This window comes from Carcharhinus amblyrhynchos, chromosome 9, assembly GCF_965287045.1.
Source record: "Carcharhinus amblyrhynchos chromosome 9, sCarAmb.v2.hapA, whole genome shotgun sequence".
Lineage (NCBI taxonomy): Eukaryota > Metazoa > Chordata > Chondrichthyes > Carcharhiniformes > Carcharhinidae > Carcharhinus > Carcharhinus amblyrhynchos.
The window spans coordinates 52093580-52110131 of record NC_137332.1 but is presented as its reverse complement, the minus strand read 5'-3'; the positions used below and the strand labels follow the sequence as shown (position 1 = coordinate 52110131).

General features: G+C 40.7%; 1 protein-coding gene across 2 annotated transcripts in view; it reads left to right on the top strand.

The window, feature by feature from the left end:
• pgm1 (phosphoglucomutase 1) overlaps positions 1–15602 on the top strand; it is a 63515-nt gene extending 47913 nt beyond the window's left edge. For both annotated transcript variants that reach the window (XM_080195629.1, XM_080195628.1), the window contains exons 8-11: positions 763–898; positions 5736–5922; positions 9305–9439; positions 13525–15602. In XM_080195629.1, coding sequence (XP_080051755.1) covers positions 763–898; positions 5736–5922; positions 9305–9439; positions 13525–13614 — 548 coding nt within the window. In that variant the 3' untranslated portion in view covers positions 13615–15602. The remainder of the gene's footprint in view (positions 1–762; positions 899–5735; positions 5923–9304; positions 9440–13524) is intronic.
• The last annotated feature ends 950 nt before the right edge of the window (positions 15603–16552 follow it).

The following is a 16552-nucleotide window of genomic DNA, read 5'->3' as shown; positions in this document are numbered from 1 at the left end:
CGTAAGAGAATAGAAAAAAATGTTAAAGAAATCAATGGTACAACTCAAAACATTAACTTAACTGTTCACTGATCCTAATAACTTTGGTGTATTATCAGGATTTTCTGTTTTTGTTTAAGATTTTCATTTTTTCTTTCTTTTAATTGTCTTTGATGTTATTACTTAATATTGGCTTAATATTGACAGACAGATCTGTCTTAAATGCATATTTAAGCTCTGTTGTTGTGATATTGCTTTCAAATTGGACTTGTATTTTGATCCTTCTTTAATTTTAGTGTTTCTTTTTTTCTCTGTTTACTCTCTACTAATTCTTGAAAATATTGTTATGTAAGTCAAAAAGTTGCAAAGTTTCATTAAAACCCTTGCGTTGATATCTTTTCCAATAGCTACCAAGCTAGTACCAGTCACATGTTCAATTCCTGATCTCTGAGTTACCTGTTCTAATTCTTCAAAATATTTGCTCTTTGTAGGTGAAATCCACCATTGTTTCCAGTCTGGATTGTTATCCAGTGAAATAGGAAACGTTTTTAAGAGCATTGTTGGAATACAGTAAAAGGAATTCCATATTTTGAGCAATGAACATTCCCAGAGTTGTTTAAATGCAGAGTAGAGAAAACTTTCCCTTAATCAAATCTTCCTTGATAGTGCTTGATGATGACCTTAAAATGTGTTTATTGTGCCAGCATTTTGTCACCATAATAGTTGCAAGGTTTTGTTTATTGGAAATTTTAGTACATAATAACTTACGTTATCTTTTTTAAGGGTCTGACCATATTCGTGAAAAAGATGGTCTGTGGGCCGTGCTTGCCTGGTTGTCCATTATTGCCAACCGTAAACAAAGTGTGGAAGCAATCATGCAGGACCACTGGCAGAAATTTGGTCGCAATTTTTTCACCAGGTTAGATCATTTCTTTCAAGAAACATTGTCTGCCTTTCACAGAGTTTCAAACAAAAGTGAATAGATATGTGCCACTTCTGTTTTGATTTAGCAGTGGCGCTAGCCACAGTTGCAAATCCCGTAATGGCTGCTAAATATCACGAGAGGTCAAAAACGGGATTGTGTTAGTGATAATCTTGAAGGCAATAACCCCCCCACCCCCCGCGGAAGATGATGCAGCAAGGTTCATGATCATGAAGGCATGAACCTGATTATTAGCAATTTTTAAAATAAAACATGATTAGCAGGTTTAAATCCGATCAGAGGACTTCCGCTCTCACGGTATGTTCCCATGCACCCAGTGTGATGTCATACAGGCTGAATAACTTCTGATTTTCATAAACGAAAACCAATAGCACTGGGGGGACACAGTGAGGTATAGCCCCAGGATGGTGTGGGTTATGGCCAGGCAATACCCTGATTTGCCCCAGATGTTTGTGGGCCAGAGATTTTAAAGAGGGTGGGGGCGGTGCTAGTCATGAGGACAACCACCTTGATGCCTGTGAAGGGAGGGGGTGGTGTCTTTAACTTCTGAGATTGGAGCGCCCTTCAGAATTATGGCATTGCTAGTGTGTTTAGGCCCCATCTCTCTAGTTGGCTGTGTGATTCTAACCAGCTCTTTGAAATTGCGGAGAGTGCTGTTAAATTAGGCCAGAAAACGCCTGTGAAGCCAGTGAATTTCACACAGCTTTTCCCGTCTGATCCAACAGTCCTCTTTTTTGGAAAAATTGCATGCCATCACTTTCATTTGTCAGGATGTTTTCCCAATTTATTTTGTGGAGCAATGTTAGAAGTCATAAATAAAATGAACGTACAAATAAATGGAAAGAAACAGACCAGACCTGATCTGGTTAGCTATGTCGTAGCAAAGTAACGTGACTCCCAATACTTACCATCCACTAGTCTTCTGAGAGGAGCAACACACCTGATTTAAAAAAAGTCAAGCCAATTCAAGTGGGAAAGTATCTGGGGAAATTTTCTCTAACTCCAAAGGCAAAAGAAAGGGGTCCAGGTGATAATAATGATAAGGTGCATTACCCAACATCTCTTCTATCATTTTTAAGGAGCATCTTGACAAATACATGACTAGGATGCAAATGGAGGGATATGGTCCCTGGAAAGTAGGGGGTTTTAATTCAGTCAGGCAGCATGGCTGGTGCAGGTGTGGAGGGCCAAAGGGCCTGTTCCTATGCTGTAAAGGGTGGCACAGTGGTTAGCACTGCTGCCTCACAGCACCAGGAGCCCGGGTTTGATTCCTGGCTTGGGTCACTGTGTGGAGTTCTCACGGTCTCCCCGTGTATGCATTTGTTTCCTCTGGGTGCTCCAGTTTCCTCCCACAGTCTGAGAGACATGCTGGTTAGGTGCACCAGCCATGCTAAATTCTCCCTCAGTGTACCTGAACAGGCATCAGATTGTGGCGACTAGGGGATTTTCACAGTAACTTCATTGCAGTGTTAATGTAAGCCAACTTGTGACTAATTAATAAATAAACTTTGTTCTTTGCTCTTTTGTTCGCATTATATCCAAGTCTTGCCAGAACTTGTCCATCTCCGTTTTGATTTGCTGGTGGCTTTTTCAGAAGGTCAAAAGAAAAGCCTCCTGAGCTAGTCCTCTGCTGCTATATCATTCACCATGTGAAAGGATGAGAAATGGAACAATATTCTAGATAAGAGTTCATAGGCAGGAACACTATAGTGCATTATATTCACTATAGATATTAATACCCTGTATGCTTTTGCTGTAGGTTTTTGATGCTGGTTATTAACTAGAAGTGATATTTGGCACTTTGATTTGATTTATTATTGTCGCATGTATTAACATACAGTGAAAAGTATTGTTTTTTGCCTGCTATACAGACAAAGCATACCGTTCGAAGAGAAGGAAATGAGAATGTGCAAATGTAGTGTTACAGTCATAGCTAGGGTGTAGATAAAGATCAACTTAATGCAAGGTAAGTCCATTCAAAACTCTTGACAGCAGTAGGGAAGAAGCTGTTCTTGGGTCGGTTGGTACGTGACCTCAGACTTTTGTATCTTTTTCCCGAAGGAAGAAGGTGGAAGAGAGAATGTCTGGGATGCGTAGGGTCCTTAATTATGCTGGATGCTTTGTCGAGGCAGCAGGAAGTGTAGACAGAGTCAATGGATGGGAGACTGGTTTGCCTTTTGTAGTTCCTTGTGGTATCACATAAGAACATAAGAAATAGGAGCAGGAGTAGGCCATCCAGCCCTTCGAGCCTGCCCCGCCATTCAATAAGATCATGGCTGATCTGTCGTGGCTCAGTTCCACTTTCCCGCCCTCTCCCCATAACCCTTAATCCCCTCTCTTATCAAAAACCCATCAACCCGCGTCTTAAAAATATTTAGCGAGGCAGCCTCCACCACTTCAACGGGCAGAGAATTCCAGAGATTCACCACCCTTTGAGTGAAGAAGTTCCTCCTCAACTCCATTCTAAACCGCCCCCCCTTTATCTTGAGGCTGTGCCCCCTAGTCCTACTGTCTTTTTTGAGCGGGAAGAGTCTCTCCACCTCTATCCTATCCATCCCATTCATCATCTTATACGTCTCAATGAGATCTCCCCTCATTCTTCTAAACTCTAACGAGTACAAGCCTAGTTTATTCAGCCTCTCCTCATAGCTCAACCCCCTCAACTCCGGTATCAGCCTAGTAAACCTCCTCTGCACTCCCTCCAAGGCCAAAATATCTTTGCGCAGGTGCGGCGCCCAAAACTGCACACAGTACTCCAGCTGCGGCCTCACCAATGCCCTATACAGCTGCAGCAAGACCTCCCTACTTTTATATTCAATCCCCCTCGCTATGAAGGCCAGCATCCCATTCGCCTGCCTGACCACCTGCTGCACCTGCAAGCTGGGTTTTTGCGACTCATGTACAAGGACCCCAAGGTCCCTCTGCACCGTCGCCTGCTGCAGTTTTTCGCCCCGTAAGTAATAGTCCTTCCTACCAAAGTGGACCACCTCGCACTTGCCAACATTAAATTCCATTTGCCATTTCCTGGCCCATTCGCCCAGCCTATCTAGATCCTTCTGCAGACTCTCCACACCCTCCGCGCAATTTGCCGTTCCCCCAATCTTGGTGTCATCAGCAAATTTCGACACCCTACACTCGGTTCCCTCCTCCAGATCATCTATATAAATGGTAAAAAGCTGAGGCCCCAGCACCGACCCCTGGGGCACTCCACTAGTCACCATACAGGACTGGACTGGATCACATACAGGACTGGATTTTATCAGCCCTTTAAGGATGAGCTAGGAAGTGGGAAGGCTGACAAAGTAGTGTGTGAAGGCCATGGTAGTAACTTTAAATGTCATTTGTTGTACAAATCCCTATTCTTCATTGAATTGGGACAGTGTTTTCATCCAGCCTTCTGAAAGGTTCAAACACCAGAACTTTTCTGTAATCCATAAACTCAGGTTAGTACATGGAAAGCATTCATCAAGACCATTGATGTATATTGTAAAGGATAATGGCCCTAGAGGTTATCCCTGCCGGGCTGTAGTGATCACCATATCACTAATGTACTTTCAACAAAAACACATTAGTTTCCTTTCCATCACACAATCTGCCCTCCAAAATTGCATATCGGTCCATTATGAGATACCCCATAATACTGGAAATTGAAGCAAGATAGAAAATAGTGAAAAACGCAACAACTCAGTTTGCCTCTAAATTGGAAAGATGCATCAATATTCCAGAAAGAACCTTTTGAGAATTCTGATTTGACAGAAAGGCATACTTGAAACATTGGACTGTGTATCTGCATCAAATAAAATGTTTTGACAGCTACACTATTTGCTACCTGGAAGATTTATGTTGTAGCAGATGCTGTACATGCAAACTATTGAAATGTGATTTTAAATGAGCTGTTTGTTTTGTACAATATACATCTACAGCACAAGAAATTATGTACTTGTGGCTAATGGAAAATAGTTCTGTTTTGCTTTTTTTTAAAAAAACAAGTTTTTATACAGAGTTTAAATGATTATTTTATATTGTTTAGTGATTTTGTACTCCATCACAATCTTGTGAGTCACTTCACGTTTCCTTCATGATATTTGCATAAATGGCTATTTATTAAGTTTAAAAACATTGTTTTAAGTTGTCTTATATATATATATATCTGTTTATACAACATCAGAGATAAGGAGTTACTTGTTCCTTATTTCTATCCAGTCAGCTCTGTTGAGAAAATGTTCAGGTACGAATTTTGAATCAGGCTGGATTGGGGTTAGCCGGGAAACCCTCCAGAATCAAACCGTTTGCAAGGCAATTTAACATATGAAGAATAACTTGAAGGAGGCATCAGAAAGCTGCCTCTTGACACAAATCAACACCTCCGGAAGGGACATGGAGAAAAGGAAATGCAATTGAGTTTAGGGAAAATCAAATTCAACTGAAATGTCGGTAATCGGCTTCCAAGTCTGTGCTGATGTCCTTATCCACATGAGTCAGCTGGTCAAGTCTCACTCACCTGCTCACATTCCACACCTTTTAAATATGCTTCATGGTCAAGCAACTGTATTAACTCCCCTTTTAAAGACTACAAACTCTCCTCCAGTAATGATTGGTGGCAGAGAATAATGAATTTTAACCATGTTGATTATGAAGATCTTTTTCTAACCTTCTTGAATTCCTTTTTGCTATTACCTTAAAATTACAGCTTGTAATTGCTATCCTGGAAATAATCATATTTACATTCCTAATCTTGAAGACCTCTATCAGATCACTTCTTAATCTTCTTGGCTGCATGCAGATTGTTCACACTGATGTTTTTCTATGGCAGGTATGACTATGAAGAAGTGGATGCTGCAGCAGGGGCTAAAATAATGAAGGATCTGGAGACTATAATGTCAGATCGCGCTTTCGTTGGCCACAAATTCACTGTTTGTGAGGGAGAAGAATACATTGTGGACAAGGCTGATAATTTTGAATACTGTGACCCTGTCGATGGCAGTATCTCAAGAAACCAGGTAAATGATTGGTATTGCAAGTGCACAATATCCAACTCATTAGTTAATGCAATAATTTCTATTTTTGTCAGTGTAATTTGTGATTCATTTCAGTAACTAAAACGTGCATAATTTTAGAAGATTACACCCCAAGATAAAATTTGAAAGGAGTAAAGAAATACAGATGATGACCTATAAAAGTACCATTGCTTCTGTCTTGCTTGTCTTTAGAGTTGCCAGCCAGGAATATCAACATGGGAAAAATCATAAACTGCAATACAAGGACTGATTTCCTGTTGTGATTGACTGGAAATTGGAATGCTGATGTAATTTTATAAATTATATTCAGTGAAGAGTTATGTTTGGGGAAACCATGAACTTCACTTGATTAGGGGGCACAGCCTCAAGATAAAGGGGGGGCGGTTTAGAACGGAGTTGAGGAGGAACTTCTTCACTCAAAGGGTGGTGAATCTCTGGAATTCTCTGCCCGTTGAAGTGGTGGAGGCTGCCTCGCTAAATATTTTTAAGACGCGGGTTGATGGGTTTTTGATAAGAGAGGGGATTAAGGGTTATGGGGAGAGGGTGGGAAAGTGGAACTGAGCCACGACAGATCAGCCATGATCTTATTGAATGGCGGGGCAGGCTCGAAGGGCTGGATGGCCTACTCCTGCTCCTATTTCTTATGTTTTTATGTAAAACTTTAGCCATTTGTGGGTCATTAATTAAAATCTCCTATTTGCTGGCTGCAAGCCTACTTTGTCAACTACATTTTGGCAGTCTTAGCATGGTTTAAAATGGAAATAAGTCTACAGCATAAATTGGGCTAAAAATGAGCTGCTTCGTTTGGAGGCCAGTGAAGTTTAGCAAAAACTGGAATTGCACAAAACTTTATTTTACACATGACTGTGCTGAATTATGTGACTGTGCTGTGTTTCTCACTTGGAAACACTCAATATCAAAATAGATGCCTGATGCGGGAATGTGTTACATTTCTAACATGTGAATATACAGTAACCAAAAAAATATATTTTGCAATGTACCAGATGCACCAACTTTTGGAATTTTACTGATGTTCCACATTAAATATTTTTATATAACCAGTAGATTCAACAAAATTATTTATTTCTTCACATGACACCACGTGTGTAAAAAGTGCCACAGGTTGACCAATTTATGCCCTGGGTTTCAGAGCTGGAACGATGACTGAGACACAGGCGCAGAGTTACATGAATAGCACATTTTAGATGTGGTAACTCTGTAGCTTAAGGAAATGCAGTCAGAAAGGGAATAGGTGACCATCAGTCCGAAGAAGGGAGGTAGGAAGGTCCCAGAGTGTATCTCGCCTGAGAACCATTTTTCTGTGTTGGAAAATGGTGAAAGCGATGGTTTTTCTGGGCAGTGCAGTTAGAGCCAAGTTCAGGGCATTGTGGGTGGCTCAGCTGCGCAAGATTGGACAAATAAGAGTGGGAGAGCAATAGTGATAGGTGACTGAATAGTGAGGGATGCAGACAGGTACTTCTGTGCCTGCACATGTGACTCCAGGATGGTATGTTGCCTCCCTGGCTGCTAAAGTCAGGGATGACACTAAACGGTTGCAGGGCATTCTGAAGGGGGAGAGTGAACTTTCAGAGGTTATGGTTCACATTGGTACCAATGGAATAGGTAGAAAGAGTGATGAAATCATAGAATTCTTTCAGTGCAGAAGAGATCATTTGGCCCACTGAGTCTGCACTGACTGTCTAACAGAATAACTTACATAGGCCCTATCCCTGTAACCCCACACATTTCCCAGGGTTAATTCCTCTAGTATACATGTCTTGAGATACTTGAGGGACAATTTAGCATGGCCAATCCACCTAACTTGCATATGTTTGGAATGTAGGAGAGGACTGGGGTTGTTTTCTTTGGAGCAGAGATGGCTGAGAAGGAACCTGATTCAGGTATAAAATTGAGATGCAAGGATAGCGTGGATAGGAAGGAACTTTCCACTTTAAGAGAGGGATCAATAACCAGGAAACATAGATTTAAGATAAAGGGCAGGAGATTTAGAGGGGATTTGAGTTTAAAGTTAATTTGTTAGTGTCACAAGTAGGCTTATATTATGAAGTTACTGTGAAAGTCCCCTAGTCGCCACACTTGGCACCTGTTCGAGTACACTATGGGAGAATTTAGCATGGCCAACGCACCTAAACAGCATTGTTGGACTGTGGGAGGAAACTGGAGCAGCCGGAGAAAACCCACGCAAACAATGTGCAAACACTACCAGACAGTGACCCAAGGTGGCAGTTGAACCCTGGATCCTTGGCACTGTGAGGCAGCAGTGCTAACCACTGTGCCACTACCTTTTCATCCAGAGAGTGGTGAAATCTGGAACTTATTGCCTGAAGGGGTGATGGAGGCAGGAGTCCTCACAACATCTTAAAAAAAATTTGGATGAGCATTTGAAATGCCCTAGCATACAATGCAACAAGCCAAGTACTGGAAAATGGGATTGGAATAGATTGGTCCTTGATGGCTGGCACGGAAACAATGGGCCGAGGGGCCTTTTTCCATGCTGTAGAACTCTGAATCTGACAGTAGTTTGGGATTAGCTCAAACTAAGAGAACAGCTGAAAACTTGGATCTCTGTTTTAACTTTACTTCAGGCAGGGCGAACAACCCCAGAAAATGCCTTTCTTTCTTCCGGTCTTCTCTTCCTTTACTTTTTCATTCTTCAAGGTGCTGTTTGATGCTTGGTATAATTGTATAGCTGTTTATAACTGTCTGATACCTTGCCTACATGGCTTTTCTTCAGATATGAACCTAGATGATGAGAACAGGTTATTCTGTGGAGGACATCAACTAAAGCCTTGTATAAAAGCAAAACACTGCTGATGCTGATAATCTGAAATTAAAAACAGGAAATGCTGGATAAATTCATCAGGTCTGACAGCATCTGTGAAGAGAGAAACTGTTAATGTTCATTAACTCTGTTTTTCCCTCCACAGAAGCTGCCGACCTGCTGAATTTATCCAGCATTTTCTGTTTTCATAACTAAAGCCCTAACCTGCACCAAACAGAAATTTATGCACACACACTTCCCAGCAGGAGCCACTGAATTGTTGCCAAGAGGGAGGTCCATCCTGTTTTTCCCCATCCTCTACTCTAAGCAGTTATAGTATCCAATGGCGAGAATTGGTTAGCTCAGCAAAGACCAGGAATTGAACCCTCAAAAATGTTCCAAATACTTTTTTTGATTTCCTGCTAAAAGATGTTACAATATGTTCTACTTTTACATTTTAGGTGGAAATATACACCAGTAACTCTAAATATATACACTGTGCTACTATTATGAGTGTTAGCCATATCATTGACAGCACCAGTATCATCTCATAAATAATTCTCATAAATCATATGTTGACAGGGATTGAGAATCATTTTCACAGATGGATCACGCCTTATCTTTAGATTAAGTGGGACTGGCAGCGCTGGAGCAACCATCAGACTTTACATTGATAGCTATTATAAAGATGCTTGTAAAATCCTCAAAGATCCACAGGTAATTTTTTTTTTTTTTAAAAACAGCTTTTCTTAAAGTGACATTTTGTCACCATTCTGCTTTGTTGTCTTGGATTTATCCACCAAATATTGTGACCTTGTGCCTGGGGTAGCGCTGCTCCGAAGTGGATTTGCATGAATTGTATGACAACTGGATGTTCATATTGATTGAAAGCCTGACTCAGATTTAGAGTTGACCACCTAGAAAGCTGTGAATTCATTTGGACATTGTGGATAAGCTGCAATGTAATTGACAAAACACTAGATTTGGTTAGAGTCATAACAAATATTGACATCATTCAGTGGGAAGGTGATGACTTTGCAGAGAGCTAGTTCAAGCTCGGGGACTGATGGTAGTATATTAGTAATCTCACTGGACTAGTAATCCAGAAGTTCAGACTAATTCTCTGGTGACATGGTTTCAAATCCCACCATGGCAGTTGGTGGAATTTAAATTCAATTAATGGTGCGCTTCAGTGATCAGTGGGCACCATGAGCTAGAGTGCATCATGGCCTTCAAAACCACATTTTTCCCAATACTTAAGGAGTGTCCCTAGAAATAATGGATGCATTGGTGGTTATTTTCTAAGACTCTATAGACTTTGGAACTGTTTCTGTGAATTGTAGGGTAGCTAATGTAGCCCCATTATTTAAAAAGGGAGGTGGAGAGAAAACAGAGTTATAGATCAGTAAGCCTGATGTCAGAAGTGGGGAAAATACTAGAGTCTGTTATCAAAGATTTTACAGCAGAGCACTTGACAAGTAATAGTGGAATTGGACACAGTCAACATGGATTTATGAGAGGGAAATCATGCTTGACAAATGTACTGAATTTCTTCAAGGGTATAACTAGTAGACTTGATGAGAGGGAGGCAGTGGATGTGGTTTATTTGGACTTTCAAAAGGCTTTCCACAAGGGCCCATATAAGAGATTAACTTGTAAAATTAAAGCGCATTGAATTTGGGGTCGTGTATTGAGATGGATAGAAAACTGGTAGGCAGACAGGGAAAAGGGTAAGAATAAATGGATCTTTTTCCAAGTGGTGGTGGTGACTAGTGAGGTACTGTGGGAATCGGTGCTAGGACCCCAGCTATTCATAATGTATTGATTTTGATGAGGGAACTAAACGTAATATCTCCACATTCTCAAATAACTCAAAGCTGGGTGAGAGGATGCTTCAGTGTACACCGTGGGCTGGATTCTGTTGGCCAACAGGGGTGATGTCCACCATTTGGAGAGCCAGTTCGTGGTGGGGGTAGTCCCCAACACTTGTGGGAACAGCCTATTGGAATTTGCCACCGTCAGGCCTTTCCCATGATTGAGGACTTCAGTTGCAGAAGTCCTTCCTACAAAGAGCTGCTGGCCAGAGGCCAGCAACTCATTATTGCTGCCTGCAGGAACACCCCCGAGTTATGGCATGATGGAAATAATGTGAGGGGGGTCAGATTTGTGCTTTTCAGTGGTCATCTTGTTGCCTGATACCGGGTCCCTTGATCGGGCACATGGTGTCAGACTACAAAGGGAATCACTCTGCATAAGCCTGCACGTAAATAATGGTGCATTTAACTGGGATACCAATGGGGTCTCAATGTTGGTGTCCAGAATCACTGGAGCAAAACAACATAAGGTTTTATGTAGCATAATGTTTCAATTATTGGAAGACAAAAATGTGTTGCTGTGAAATGGCACATTGTATGGTGTCTGGAATTCCTTGCAGTACTGAGGTTTTGCTATCAATCAGGCCACTTCTACAGAACAACTAAGTGTAAGTCAGTCCCCATCCATGGAGAGAAATCTGAAAGAGATCCAGATCTTAGCTACATTTGCCTCCATGCAACAGTGTAAAATGGCCAAGACTGAAGTTGAAAGAGGAATTCAGTAGACTGGAGTCAGCTTTCAATAGTCTCATCACTTGTGGCCAACCAGCAATCAACCAATTAAATTGAATACTTATTTACACAGCCAAAATAGTAGGGTACAAATGAGATAAAATCATGCTGTGGCTATATAGGCCCAGATCTTCCAGAGTTCACTACCGAGTGACTGGACATATACCAAAGATGCACTGCTGGACTCCTTGCCCTGCTCCCTAAGACCATTTGGAAAAAGTCTCCAACTTTGAGTTAAAGCTGGAGACTTTGGACAGTTCTGACATACTTAGCTGGGGCACTTACCCCAGGTGATACTGGGCAGAAAAGCCCTCATACAGTACCTATGACCAGATGAATTAGGAATAGGAGTGGGCCACTTGGCCCCTCAAGCCTCCTCTGCCATTCAATAAGATCATGATTGATCTTCAATCCCTCACTCCTGCCTACTCCTGATAACCTTTTACCCCCTTGTTAATCAAGAATCTATCTAGCTCCACCTTAAAAAATTCAAAGATTGTGCTTCCACTCCCTTTTGAGTAAGAGAGTTCCAGAGACTCATGACCCTCAAAGAAAACATTTCTTCTCATCTCCATCTTAAATGACAGACCCCTTATTTTTAATCTGTGACCTCTAGTTCTAGGTCCTCAGACAAGAGGAAACATCCACTCCATGTGTACCCTTTCAATACCCCTCAGGTTCTTAAAAGTTTCGATCAAGTCACCTGACTCTAAGCTGCCAGGTTGGCATTGCCAGGAGCCATGACCCTCATTACTAGGGGGCTATACTTAACTATGCACCCCTGGCATGCTCATCATGACTGGTTTGTTTCTGAAAACCAGTAATGAGTCAATCGAGTGACATCATGTGGGCAGGGTCAGACAATACAGTGAGGGTGGAAGTAGCAATATTAAGCTGTATAACTGCATTTAAATTTATTACAAAATATGTCAATAAGGCTCATGCCTTTCCTGAGCATGAACCTGATTGTGTCATCAGTGGGGGGTGGGGGGGGGGGGGGGGTGCCTGAAAGATCACAAACTGAAATCTCGCTGGCACATATCCTGTTTTGGACTCTTGAGAGATTAAGCGGCCATTATGGGATTTGCTGCTGCGATTAACATGACCACTAGATCACAGCCAAATTCTGCAACCTTCCTTATCAAGTCAACCGCTCATTCCTTAGTCTGAACTATTTCAAATGCATTTACATCTTTCTTTGGGTAAAGAGACCAGTATTATACACAATATTCCATATATGGTCTCACCATGCCTGTACAACTGAAGCATAACCTCCCTAATTTTGTAACCAATTCCCCTCATAATAAACAATAACATTCTATTATCTACTTAGTTATTCTCTGTAGTGTGTGCCTGCTTTTTGTTATTCAGCTCCAGGGTAACTATACAACTGGTGTCCCCCTGACTGCCCACCCCCTATCTCTCCATGCTGACCTGACGTGACCAACCTGCCAAGCTGCTACCCTATTTACTTACTTCAGTCACTTACTTTATCCATTCAAGCCCCTCAACTACCTTATCCTCTTGGCCATTTAGCTTTAGATTTGTGCCAGTGAGATTTCAATTTGTGATCCACCCTAACCCCTTCAACTGTATTCTTTCATCAACCCTATCTCCTTAACCACATATTTAATCCACTCTACCACCTTACCTACCCAACCCCATTACCAATTTACTCTCCATAGCTATTCAAAGACGCTTTACGTTTAAACTCTTTACTTACCAGAATATGGTAGCTAGTGCAGTAAAAGGCAACGAGGCTTTTATGGGGATTCTCTCTGCTGATATCTCCAAGGTTTCTCATGCTGACTGAATTCTGCAGGCTCCCCCATCAGGTGACTGTATAGCAAAATCAGTAACTGGATATTTACTGTCTGATCCTGGTCGGAAATTGGAGTTCAGAAGATTTGGGCCTTGATGTTTTAGAAAGAATGTCTTACTGATCATCAAGATCAAGGGAGTCATTTAATTTCTGCAGCTTACTCAAAGCAGAGCCAGAAGCCTAATTCCAAGCACCTGTCAAAGTCCTGAAAGCAGCCTCTGCAAATGATGCATTGTTTGGGCAGGTCTGATTAGAAGAGAAAATACTCCTCAAAAAAATGAGGTTTGGATCCTCTCATGTGCACTTGCAGAAAAGAAGAAAGCCATAAAAACTTGAAGAGAAAATCAAAAATGTAATTTCTGTTTCTTTTACAGGCAATGCTCGCCCCTCTAATAAAAATTGCCTTGAAAATTTCTCAGATTCATGAGCGAACAGGCCGCACCAAACCTACAGTGATCACTTAAAAATCTAAATCAGAAGATAATCCATTGGAAAAGGAATTACTAAAGGAAAAAACCTGAAAAATGTGAAAAGTGTTACTGTAAACTATCATTTCCTAATTTATGTCCACATTTTCTGGATATTGTAGAGAGAAAAGCTATTAGAAAATATTAACATGGGTGAGAAATGCTGAATTAAAATGTAATATAAATATATATATATAGATTATATATATTACCCCATTGGTGGTATTGTTTCCAGCCTCTTAAATGGTTTAAATGAAAACTAAAATTAATTTTAGTTCATAATTAAATATCTGTTCTCATTATCAGCACCAGTATTGTATTACAACCTGAAACATGCACAAATTAGTACTAGAAAGGATACCACACACATTATTTTAAGGTGACAAGCATCAACAAAACCAGCAATTTATTTTGCATGATATAACTGCTTTTCTGTTCTGTTAATATACTCATGCGATTGTTTAAGTCACAGGGTAGCCACTTGTTTGTTCAGCCAAATTCTTTTCACAGGAAGTTTGTTGACCATGATGGTGCTTGATCAGCAACCAGGTTCTTAATCCTATGTTTTCCTGGCCAAAATGATAAACTCAAAGTATTAGTTTATAACACAAAGTACTTTAGTACATGGCAAACTTGTAAATTGCCTGGTTCATCAAGAAATGGACAAAGACACAAGACACCACTGAAATGATTACTTTATTTCTAAAGTGCAATTAAGATTCAGTCAATACCTGGACAAAGTGACACCATTTATTATCAAAAACATTTCAATTGATCCGCAGTGAATACCAGCCATTATTCGATCTAAGTACCAGAAAGCAAATTTATTTTCACTACAGTAAGGATTGTCACACTTTAATCTGAGAATGTAAGGTTTACTACCATGCTATTATTTTGTTGGTAAATTCTTCACCGCATCCCCCTAAAATAAAGCATTACATTGTACCCATGCAGTGATGCAGATAATTTATTTGATAGAGTACACTGCAAGTAATTCCTTTCATAATGTTCACAAAATTTGCCTTTGATTTCATTAAATTTTGCAAGGTTTGGCGCTACTGAGGTAGAAGTGTTGGGAATAACAAAAATCCGAGTCTTATGAATGATATTATTGAACTGTCAGCAGAATGGAGTACCCTGTGCTCTACTTAATAAAATCTACCATGTACCCAGCAGGGGGCCAAATTGTGTAAATTTAAGAGTTATTTTTATAGGCTCCTCTGGACTCCACAAGAATGGTTGGACTGCAACCTTTCTAGAATTCTTTATTCTCCCAAAGTTCCACCCTGTCTTGAATCACAGCTTTCTCAAAAATTCTAGCAGTTCTTGCACAGGACTAAAATAAAGTTTGGCAATATACATGAACTCCTGCTGGATGATTTATTTTGTTGCATCTGAAAATGATACAACACAGAAGGAGGCCATTCAGCCTTTTATGCCGTGCTGTCTTCTTAGAGCTATCTTGTCCCCAAACTGTAGAACCCCATAATTATTGCTTTCCCATTCTTTGTCCTGACTCCCACCTGTACAGCTGAGCCAGCTATGGTGCCATTGATTGGCTCTGGCTGGAATCCCCAGAGGAATGATCATTTTTCACTAGTATTCAAAACAATACTACTTAGAGTGAGATACACTCTAGGGACCCCTGCACTACCTGTATAGATCTCCTTAACTATCTGATAGTCACCCATTCCCTTTCTGCCTGCCATCTCTTCAGTTATAGGATGGCCAGTTTCAGAAATACAATATCCAGAAAACCCTCAATGGATGCACCACAGTGACTTGGCAAGATGCAAAAATTGGAGTTGACCTGCTCCAGCTGATGACATTTTTTTTTGTGCAATTGATTATCCAGGATACAAGAAGTGTCCTAGAGATCCCACATAGAATAGGATGTGCACTCCGTGGAATCTGAGATGCCCCACTGTGTCGCTTTATCGTGCTATCATCTAACTTAATGGAAATAAACTTAAGACTTACCAACACTCACAAATCAGCTGTTTTCCTGTGTGTTACCATTTTAGTTTGAGTTTGCTGTTTTTAATTAACTCGTATTTAACTTTAACTGTATATGCTATGATCATGACTTGGCTGCCTTGGCTATACAGTTGTCGGTAAACTTCCTTCATGCTAGATGATATCACTCAAGCCAGAAGTGGATTTCTCTATAGTTTTAACCCTGGTGATTAAAAAATCTTTGTCGCAGCTTTCAATACTTCATGCAATTGTGTGAGATGGTTGCATAAGGTTAAATCTCACAGGATCCAGGATGAGGTATCTAAATGGATACAAAATTGGCTTCTTGACAGAAGCCAGAGGGTGGTTGTAGAGAGTTGTTTTTCAAACTGGAGGCCTGTGACTAGCAGTGTGCCTCAGGGATCAGTGCTGGGTCCACTGTTTTTTGTCATTTATATTAATGATTTGGATGAAAATAGAGAAGCATGGTTAGTAAGTTTGCAGATGATACTAAGATTGGTGGCATAGTGAACAGTGAAGAAAGTTATCTCCAATTGCAATGGGATCTTGACCTATTGGACCAGTGGGCTTATGAATGGCAGATGAAGTTTAATTTAGACAGATGTGAGGTGATGCATTTTGGTAGATTGAACCAGCGCAGGACTTACTCAGTTAATGTAGGGTGTTAAGGAGAGTTACAGACCAAAGAGATTTAGGGGTACATGTTCATAGCTCCTTGAAAGTGGAGTCACAGGTTGACACACTGGTGAAGAAGACATTCGGCATGTTTGGTTTCATTGGTCAGAACATTGAATACAGGAGTTGAGACGTCTTGTTGATGCTGAGTGCAATTCTGGTCACCCTATTATAGAAAGGATATTTTTAAACTAGAAGGAGTGCAGAAAAGATTTATTAGGATGCTACCCAGACTTGATAGATTAAGTTATAAGGAGCGGCTGGATAGACTGGAACTTTTTTC